At 34.3% G+C, this 10,738-nt stretch overlaps 1 protein-coding gene across 2 annotated transcripts; it reads right to left on the bottom strand.

The window, feature by feature from the left end:
• Positions 1-122: 122 nt before the first annotated feature.
• On the bottom strand, positions 123-10,659 carry Top3alpha (topoisomerase 3-alpha). Of its 2 annotated transcripts, XM_081995768.1 has the most exons (19): positions 10,427-10,658; positions 10,161-10,370; positions 9,844-10,096; positions 9,620-9,790; positions 8,602-8,777; positions 8,301-8,546; positions 8,095-8,242; positions 7,901-8,037; positions 7,660-7,847; positions 4,405-4,572; positions 4,215-4,349; positions 4,000-4,120; positions 3,797-3,941; positions 3,695-3,739; positions 1,707-1,916; positions 1,536-1,646; positions 1,235-1,482; positions 314-518; positions 123-252 (listed from the first exon to the last, which is right to left on the bottom strand). In XM_081995768.1, the coding sequence occupies exons 1-19, from the start codon at positions 10,505-10,507 to the stop codon at positions 224-226; spliced, it is 3,027 nt and encodes a 1,008-aa protein (XP_081851894.1). In that variant the 5' UTR covers positions 10,508-10,658; the 3' UTR covers positions 123-223. The 2 variants fall into 2 exon arrangements, with proteins under 2 accessions (XP_081851894.1, XP_081851895.1); XM_081995769.1 differs by lacking the exon at positions 9,620-9,790 and having other exon boundaries at positions 10,427-10,659.
• Positions 10,660-10,738: the final 79 nt, after the last annotated feature.

The raw sequence follows: 10,738 nt of genomic DNA, 5'->3' as shown, positions 1-10,738 counted from the left end.
GGTTTCTCATGCGTGATGGAAAGATGAAATACATTTGTTTTCACGCTCCATGGAGTGGGCAGAGCAAATGTGACGTCACGATTAAATTATCCGACATCTCCGTTATCAAAATAAAACTGCAATTAATTTACAAAATCGATATTGCAAAAATATATTTCTCTTCCATTATAAATTATAACACAAAATCATAATTTCTTAAAATTAATTAAAGCACACAACGGCATTAATTGGGACAATTATTTCTAGTGTGACCTGTTAAAAAAAGTTTATTTATGTAAACTGACGAAACAAACCACAAAATATTACTACTTACCCTCTTGAGCACACCGGCCGCATTTCCGTTTACCTCTAGTACCGGTACCGCCGCCTCTTTTAGGTTTGTTATATGGCGCCGGACGACCTCGCCCCCGTCCTCTTGAGGGTCTAGCCTTGAAGCTCCAATTGAGATTATCACCTCCTCCACCCCCACCACCAAAGTCGTTATCATCGCCCCCATCATTTCCATTTCCATCTCTAGTCTAGTTAAATATAAGTTTTGATTTAGTTTTAGAAGTTATTCAAAGTTAAATAAAATCAAAGATAACTTGCTTTACTTTGACGCTCTCAAGCGGCCTAACTTTAAAACCAACCAACCAACTTTTATACGTCGATGAAAAGTTCGTTTAATTCGCTAGCTACAGAAGAAAAGTCATAACAAAGTGTAACAACAGGTGTCAAAATTCTTGGTGGAATCACATTTTCAAGGAAATGTAGTTCTGGTTTTCAAAATAGATTTTGTTGAATAAATCCTAACCTAATAGAGATACGGAAAAAGTGCGGAGGATGAAAATTAGGTAAAAATGGTCAAGAAAATTGAATCTGGATTTTAAACCGACAAATTCTCACTAAAACTGCGTACAGGGTGACCAAACATTAACAACCTTCACTTTTTTTACTCATCCTTTACACCAAAACCACAAAGTAATTTTGGAACACACCACTTGGAAAGAGAAGGAAAATGGTATTTTTTGAGTGGTTTACCGTTGCTGGGCTTCAAAAAACAGGCAAAGTTTTACCAAAATTGATTTTGTGAAATATTTCCTAAACTAGCAGCGAGAGAGAGATGAAAAAACTTCAAAGGGCAAAACTTCTGTAAAAATCCTTAAAAAATTGGTGATTTCGGGTTTTGAACGACTCACTCTAACTTGCTACAGGGTGGCCCAAAAAAACTAAATTTTTCTTGTTATAGTCTTACCTCATCGGCCCACTGAAAGAACTTGCACCCATTCATATTAGGACAACAGTAAAACTGTCGACCTTTATTGGGACCATCTTTGTTTACAGTCCTTAAAGCCGCAATCTGGTTGCACTGACACTTAACCTCGTTGTTAACGCGTCCAGGTTGATTTCGGTCAGTGTTATTATGATTAGTTGTATCGGGATCGTCCGGATCCCATAAGAAAAATTGACAAGACGACCGGGCACATGCGTAAAATTGTCTACCTGGAAAATGTTGGCGTTTGCTAGCTTTATTTGAAATTAATTGTGATTCAAACCTTTATTAGGACCATCCTTTTTTACTGTAAGCTTTTTGGCTTGTTCCCCGCAACTGCATACGATATCGTCATTTTGACTGGTATTTCCTGGCTGTCCGAAACTACTCCTTCCTGTCAAAACAAAGTTATGCTTTAGGAAACAAACCTAAAAAAAAATGTGATTGAACATACCAGAAGGACCAGGCATGTTACCTAGGCTGGGCCTATTAACAGTACCACTTCCAGTGGTCGTTCTGTTTAGGGGTGGATCGTTAAAACTCATATTGTTTACAGTTTGGTTCCTCGATCCACCTGGAGCCGGATTTTGGTTGATAAAATTATTGTTTCTGTTTTCAACACGATTTCCTACTACAGGAGGAGGCGGAGGAGGATCAAGATTAACTAAAACGAATCGTAAACATTTAAGACAGAAAATAAAGTTTGAATTTGAACTTTAAATGAAGGAGCTGCAGTGAACTTCAGGGTGTACAAAGGTAAGACTCAAAGCTGTTCGCTAGAAGAATCCTTCCAAATAAAGTTGGTACAAGAAACAGCAATACATTGAAAAAATAAATAAACAAAAATTAGAGGTACAAATTTTTTGTTTATTTTACTATTTTTAGAATAGCTATAAATGTATAAAAAAAATAAAGATAAATTGTTGTTAAGGTGTATTTTTATAGAAAATGTGACTCTTCTAACCAACCTATAAACTAATAAGTAAATTTTTAAAGGGCAATAATGTATAGAAAAGATTACTCGATTTTTAAAAAGCCTAAATACCTCTAAGTAACTAATGATATCTCAAAAAATCGAGGGATGGGCTGTAAATTGTAAAAACGTCATTAATACTGCTACGGTTTCTTTTATAAATTTTTTTAGTATGCGCGAAAATCCTATCTTAGTACTAGGACAGCACGAATATGGCAATCCATTGGTAATTATTTTATTATAGGTATTCTATTCGATAGAGCCAATCTTAAAAAATACACAGTGGCAGGCACAAATTTTGAAATAAACTCAGATAATCATTAGTTGTTATATCCATAGGCCTAATGCCTTTCCGCTAATTTTATTAGAACTGTTTTTATTGGCTAGTATAGTCGCTAAACTCGAGTTAAAGCTCCAAAGAGCTCCAAATGACTGATTAATCAGGCCTCTTGAGCCTCCGCAAGAAGTAAGCGGCATGCAGCAAGCAGTAGGAGTAAAAAGTAGCCATGTCAATTCATATTTCGACTTTAGTAAGAAGGAAATAACCCAAAGTCTTATAAACCATCAAAATTTTATTTATTATCTTGCCGGTTGCCATTTTTAGGCAAAAGCAAAAGACATATTTGTCAAATGATATTCCAAAAATCCATGAAGGGGGGTAAAGACAGACCAGTTGTCTATGTCGGAAGCAGTAAAGAGCAAGGTAAGGAATAAAAATGATTCATTTGTTGCTGCTTACTGCTTGTGGTTTATGCGGCTTGTGCTTATTTATCCAACTATGAATTAGAGTGTTACAAGTATATTGGTTATTTTTACTGCGGCTTACTGATTACTTCTTACTTCTTGCGGAACTAGAACTATGAATCCAGCTTTAGTGACGCAAACCTCAAAACAAACTCATTTTAAAAGAGAAACTAAAACAAATATTTCAGGCACCTCTCAAAAGTTAATTTTTTTCAGAAAATGCTATTTTACTGTACAATTATGTACGTGGTTCATTTAACATAACAAATAAACTACAACTTTTTCTTACACTTTCATAATTAAATTAGTTTATTTTAAAACACAAAATTTTGACGTTTTGATCATCAATATAGAGGGTGGGCAGATGATTAAACAGCTGTTCGAAGAACAGAATTCGATTCATGGAAATGTAAAGTGATATTTTTTAGTGAGAATCGCCTAAATTGCTTATCAAAAGCAAAAAATTCAATTTATACTTTTACGAGCGAATTTTGACAGTTTTTACGTTGAACTGTCAATTCAGAGGAAGCACGCATCTTTAAATATTTGTCACAACTGTCAAACGTAAATTCACGAAACTGTGAAGCACACATTTTTCTGTTTCTTTCGAACCGATCGATTTCTGTTTTTACCTAAACTGTTTTTGGTTTGTACCTAAACATGGTGTATTATAAAAACTGCAAACATAATTCAAATTTTAAAAAAGTGTTACCTCAATAACTTACCCCAAGCAGCATTATTAGTTGCCTGTGGCTGCCGCACCCCATTGACTAAAGTTTTAAGTAAAATTACAAAAATACCTAAAAAACCAACTAAAGCACACTTACCACTTCTAACACGACTAAGATTTATATTTAGCAACTCAGTCACATTGGTATCACAGCCGCCTATACATAAATTAGTAGGATTAGGTTCTCCGGGATATGGATTTGGTCGAAAAGTGAACCTGAGTAGTTTACAATCAGGTCCACACTAAAATATACGAAATAATAAATAATCATATATACGAAATCTGCAAAGATGCATTTACCTCTGGACAAGATTGATCTGCGACCTCTACGTTAGTGACAATATCAGGAAACCAGACCGAGTTTTTACAATCTGGATATCCTACGCAAGACAAAAACTTTCCAATTCCGTCTTTTTTAGTCCTAGAATTTGATATTTTTGTAAACACCTTTTTTGAATTTATTTAGTCAGTTGTATAGGTTCATACTACAAGTGACCATTAGTAACGTAACTAACCTAACCACCATGTCTCTACCACATTTAGGGCATTTTAAAGCGGGCTTAAAATCGTCACCGCCATTCCGAACATTGACTGCTCCAACATTATGCGGTTGATCTCCTAATCTGTTCGCTAACGTATTATCGATGAGCCTAAAAGTTTAATTTATTAAAAATGTCAAATTTAGCAAAATGGTTGAAGACATGCCTCATTTTTTCGGCGACAGTTGTGAAAACAGCTTTGTATTTTGCGATTTGATCCTGTCTAACCACTTCAGGGTCTTTCAGACCATCGCAGATTAATTTCAGGTCATTTTCGAACTCGGCACGTAAATTTGGTTTAGCTAAAGACACTTCCAGTCCTATGTCGTTATATCTAGAAAAAGTGTAGGTTTATTTAATTAGACGGCAGTTAGTCGGTTTATATTAGCAAGAATATGGTACTCGATAGAGCAGCATATTTTAGAAATGTCGTTTTAGTATGTTGAAAAATCTCCCATGACTTTTTGTTGTTAAAGTTGTTAGATGAAGTAACTTGGAATAAATTCGCTATAATTAAATTGACTCAATTGAAATAGGTCAACTATAAGTTTTTCTTGCGCGTTTTATGAACCAGTCCAGACGTATACAGCCTGAGCCAAAAAAGTCATGATAGACAACTATAATTTTTTAAATGACAAACTTGCTTTTTTTCTGCACGAGGTTAAATAATGAGCATTTAAACTTACCTAGTTCAGCCGAGTTTTACTTCTTAGCGGTTTTTTCATAAGAGCGAAACAAAACGAATTTTATGTTCCAACATTACTTTTAATAAACATCTTACCAAATCAATTACTCAAATCACCATTCTGTGGCTGGCAATACCCTAATCCCAAATTAAACTCTTGCTTTACATTTCCTAAAACCGCAGGTGTTATTAATTGGCATTCATGTTTAATCCGTTCTTTTAAATCTTCGATGTTTCCTGGCTTCACCTTATAAACCATATTTTTAAGATAACCCATAACCCATAGAAAAAATCTAATGGGGTGAAATCAATCCATCTGTTTGGAAATGTTCTGTCAAGATAATTTCGAACAGCCCTTGCAAAGTGAGGAGGAGCTCCATCTTGTTGTAGCCAGATACTTACATTTGGGTTTAGATCATTGGGAAATAAAATAATGTTGGAACATAAAATTCGTTTTGTTGCGGTCTTATGAAACAAACCGCTAGGAGTTGAAAAGTACAACTCGGCGGAACTAGGTAAGTTTAAATGCTCTTTAACCTCGTGCAGAACAAAAGCAAGGTTGCCATTTAAAAAAATTAAAAATTGTTTCATTCAGCTGGACTCGCACCAACAACCTCTACCACTGGAAGGTTGTTGTTATTGTTGAACGTTGGTTCGAGTTAAGGTAAATTTTCCTTTTATTTCCTTAAAGCAATCTCTGATCGTTCATCGGTTAATAGCTTTCTACGTCATACTGGCAGGATTTTTAAAGAATATAGTTTTTAAAACTTTTTTTTTGGGTTTAAAGAGAATATTTTCAATAATAAAAAATGTAAATATTATTTTTTTTGGTTGTTCTTCAAAAAATCATAAGATATTCCCATGGTTGACTGAAGTTGTCAGTTCAAAATTAAATAATCATTTGTCACTATTGGTTGTAAAGACACGAAGTATAGTGCGAAGTAAAAGTTTGTAGTGGGGTTTCTATGCGTAGAATGGTACAATATGCTTGAAACAAAACCTGTTTAACATTCGGCCTTCCCGTAAAACTATAAAAAAATCGATCTACGAGGCAGAAATCTGTTTGTAGTAAAGACAGTTAGAAAGAACAATGAATATTTCATAAGAATTGTAACAGACCCAACAAATGTTCCATATTTGCCTTTAAATCTAAACCGACAAAAGAACAAATAAAGGACCTAAGGAAGAAGACGGACGAAATTTTAGTAGCCGATAATCCGTGCAAACGAAATCGTATTGTTATTATGTCACCGGGAGAGAAAAACTGCCACAAAAAGCCATGTAAGGGAATAAAAGTTGCAAAAGAAAATGCAGTAAGTTTCAGTGAAAGTCTAGACAATGTACTTTCAACACCTAAAAAGCAAACAGAAATCCTAATGAGCAACATACTTAATGATATGTTTGAAGCCCTAGACCAAATTAAACATCACACAAATGAGGAAGTTAATGACCACTGTCATGTACAGAAATTTGGCTTTTTTCATCCTCCAAATAGGACAACTTGGAAACAGTAGATACACCCCAACCTGGCTACCAAGAAACAGTTAAGCCCAAACAAAAAACATATACGCTGCCGTACCACAAAATGTGGAAATAACAAAACCAAATAATGGACAGCAAAAGCAAACGTGGACAACACGGAAACTTCAAAAAAGCTGGAAACGGTTGTTAAAATTGATAACATTAGTCCCAAAAGAGGCAATGCGCCAACTAAAAGAAGAAATTGAAGGATCGATTACAGATGGTAGTTTTAAGAATATCAAGCATTTGAAAAGCGTAGCAATAGTTTTTGAAAGCCGAAATAAATGTCAACAAAAGAACCTGAAGAACACACTGGAAAATAAGAATAATATAAAACTGAAGTAATCAATCCAATGTTTATGATAACGGGAATCCTAAAAAGCTACTCAGAAACAGAATTTGTTGACGAGCTGATTAGAATGAATAACGAAACTCAAACCGAATTGAATATACCTAATATAAATGCAGAGATCAAAGTCATAGCTAAGAGACCATGTCGTAACCCCGCCAAAGAGAATTGGATTATTCAAGCCCCACCGGCAATCGCTAAGTGGTTTTTGAAACTCAAAACGGTAAATTTTGATATGATGAAAGTTTACGTTCAAGAACGTTTTTCAATTTCGTTATGTGTTTTAAAAGTTGTGGCTTTGGACATGTGGCAAAGTACTGTAGTTATGTTATCATAAATGTGGAGCAAAAGATCATAGAGGCAGGGACTGCCCTTCAATAGAATTGAAGTGTACTAACTGTGTTAAAATGAAATACACAGCGCAGAAAAGTCAACATTCAGTGCGTGACATGAACTGTCTGGCATATCAGAGAAGACTCAAAAACTACCGATGTCAAATAAACTACTCACAATTTTTTTTATAACGAGTACCTTCAGTAACAAAAGTAACTCGGGGAATCAACAAGAACCAGCCTGCGGAAGTTGTCAATATTCAACAGCTTACCACAAAGACTAATATGCCTAAGTGGTCCGACACCATTGAAAATACAACTAAGTCGTTACTTGATTGATTTAGAGCCATATAGTTTAGTAGACTTTTACGGCAACTTATAGAAGATAAGAAGTGCATGCTTTGTCTCCCTGACGCTATTTCACTTTGTGTTGTTATAACATAATTTTGAAATAAAGAGATTTATTATTATTGTTATTACAAATTTTTTTCGATTTTTTCGATACTTGGAAACAAAAACTACATCAGTACTTACCCTTCTACTAATCCCATTCCTAAAGTACCAGGAACAAAATAAATATCATTCATACCGACATATTCCCGTGATTTAATTGTATCTATGTGATCAGCATGGGTTGCGTCAGTTCCAATACCGTGTTTTTCCATTAAAGCTATCAAGTCAGCTTCTGTCAACAATTTGGGGGGAGACGTTTGACTTTCTGTCTAAAATTGACTGCGCACTAGTTTAAAATCGTTTACACGACAAAATGAAGTACCATTTCTAAAACGGTTGGATTGAACGTATCTCCTTGTTCATAATTATTTATTTCTTTGGCATTCCACCTTTCATAAGTATAAACGTCTAGGTAGTTTCGTTCTAAAATTATCAGTCCTTTGGCGGTAAACTTTTCCCCTACAAAACAACTCGCTTTGTAAGTTTAAATCGCGTTTAAAACAGCTAAAACCAAACCTGCAATGTCAACGTTTACTGTAGTTTCATAACCCTGGGCGTCTTTATGCACGCAGGCCAAAAAATGCCTGACAATATATTCATAGACGCGTTTGTCATTGCCTTGCAGATTATCTGCATATTTTAGGGGGTGAATCGGAGGATGGGCCTGCAAAATAACCAAAACTGGGCTAATGTAACGCTCTCATCATTCCCAATCACTTAACCTGATCTGATTTTTTGCCCTGTCTCGGCGTAGGGCCTCCTTCATTCATAATTCTCGTGGCAAAAGGGCCCCACTGATTGTCAACCTGCTGCTGCTCCACTAAATTAACCAAATTCAACTCTCTAGGAAAAATATTTGTTTCGGTACGAGGATAACTGATAAAACCTTGAGTGTACAACTTTTCTGCAATTTTCATTGTTTCTTTAGCATTGATTCTCAATTTTCTAGAAATGTTTTTCTCCATTTCCTTAAATACAGTTTGAATGAAAAGCTTGGTACAATGTTATGAATTAAAGACATACAACAGTGTCTAGAGGTAAAGGTCGCCATTTGCTTTTAGGCTTACTATCCACGCTTTCCACCGTGGCAAGTGGATTTTCCTTGCAATGATCTAAAATAGCCTCACAGGAGTTTTTATCAAATAATCTGTCACGTTTCCAGGTGAAATCTGTGGTCAGTTCCTTTACAGTGTGATTCACTTTAAATTGCAAAAAAAAAACAAAATTATAAAGTTATGCAGTGCAAATGTTACAAATATTAAATTTCAATTAAAGGGTTAGTTTAAAAAAAAAAAAAGTTTGGATCAAATACTAATTTTTTTAGAGAAGGTAGCCTAAAAATGAGTAAAATAAAAACAATTTTTTTATGTTTAAACTTGGCCTGGTATTAAGTAATTAGGTTTAATCTGTACTGTTCTTTACCTAAACTCAGTATAGTTATAGTGAAATTTATGATTGAAAAAGGTGTTTCCCAAGAACCATCAAGATCCCCTGATTTAAGACCTTTGGCCTTTTCTGTAAAGATAATTGAATAGCAAAGAGTAAAAATAAAACTAAGAAGCGCATTAAAATGAAGATCACTATAATATTATCTTATTTTCTGTTAAAACATGTTTATATTGCTTTACATTTTTATATTGCATGTTTGTGTTGCTTAGTTGAACAATTGATTATAATGAAAAATCAATTATTAGTTTTTGTTTTTCAAAACTGATTAAATTACTCCAAACTCTTGAAAATAATTAAATTACATTTTTTAATTAAACTACCCCCAGCTATAGATCTGTATAACATAAATAATTTAAAAAATAAATTGCATATTTAAAAAATCATACTTTTGCTTTATTTCTAACATATCCGTGTGTAAAAACAGAGGAAATGTTAATGAATAATTCAAAATCTTCTATCTATTAAAATACACAAGAACCTCATAGTTATTAGATTCAAAAAAATTGTGACCCTATAAAAAGTGATAGTTTCTAACTATTACAGAAACTTTGCTAGTTCTTTATTCCCTTAAAAATGTTAATCTTATACCAACTTTTTATTCTCCAGAAGTTTTCAGGAATAAAATCCTCAATAGCCTGATACCTTTCCACCACAAAACCCAAAGTAGGAAACTGACAAGAGCCATAACTGATTAATTTATCAGCCAACTTTTGAGGAAAAACTTGTTGTAACCTTAATGTTTGAAGTCTGGTGAAAGCTGCCCCTACAACAGCCTTTACTACTTAATAAAGCCTCAATCACCCCAACAAAACTTACCAGTCCTCAAATCCAACTCTTGCCGTACATCCACAGCATCGCTGATATTTTTATTAGGTTGACCTAGTGTGTTTAAAGCTCTAAAAACTGAAGCCGCAGTGATTTCAGAGAATTTTGCCCTGTATATTCTCAATTGTGGTTTGATATCAGTACAAACCTTGATAATTTCAAAACCAATATTTTCTCCCTCTCTATCACAATCGGTCCATATTATTAGGCCTTGACAGGACCTTATTTCTCTTTCTAGTGTTTTCTGCAATTCAAGGTAACTCAGTTACAGGGACAATTGCAAATTATAATGTTTGTAACACCCACACCTTAACTTTCTCATAATCCTTAGGGCAACACTTTATTACATCAGCATCAAATAACACTAAAGGGTTGCAGCCCTGCCAGTTCCGGTATATGGAAGCAAATTCATAATTTAGTAAATGACCTGAAACTGAGGTCATCACCATTTGGCAGTCTTCACCAAATACAGTGGCATTAAACTCGTAAATTTTGTTGTAGGGGGATAAACCTTCTCTCTGAATAATTAGTTAGAAAGTTAATTTTTTTAAACTTATTGAACTATTTTATTTACCCTTCGAGAGTTTCCTCTGGCGAGGATGGCAGCAATGTTTTTAGCCGCGTCGTTCTTCTCGGCAACATTTAAGTACTTCATTATTGGGGTGTTAGCTTCGTGGCATTAAAATTGTATTACTTTAAGGCTTAACATTAAATTATTTGTATATTCTCATTTGTTTTCATTTCTCCCGGTTTATAAACATTTTAAGGTTATGTTCATGCCTTACATTTGTTTTCGTCTTTTTGAGCACATTGACGTAAGGAATAAAACCATAACCCTACAAAACATCTTTTTGACCAGATTTCTTTAAAAAAGAATGTCAAATTT

The sequence above is a fragment of the Ips typographus genome, linkage group LG1 (genome assembly GCF_016097725.1).
Source record: "Ips typographus isolate SLU linkage group LG1, UJ_Ityp_2.0, whole genome shotgun sequence".
Taxonomy (NCBI): domain Eukaryota; kingdom Metazoa; phylum Arthropoda; class Insecta; order Coleoptera; family Curculionidae; genus Ips; species Ips typographus.
This window is presented reverse-complemented; position numbering and strand designations above follow the sequence as displayed.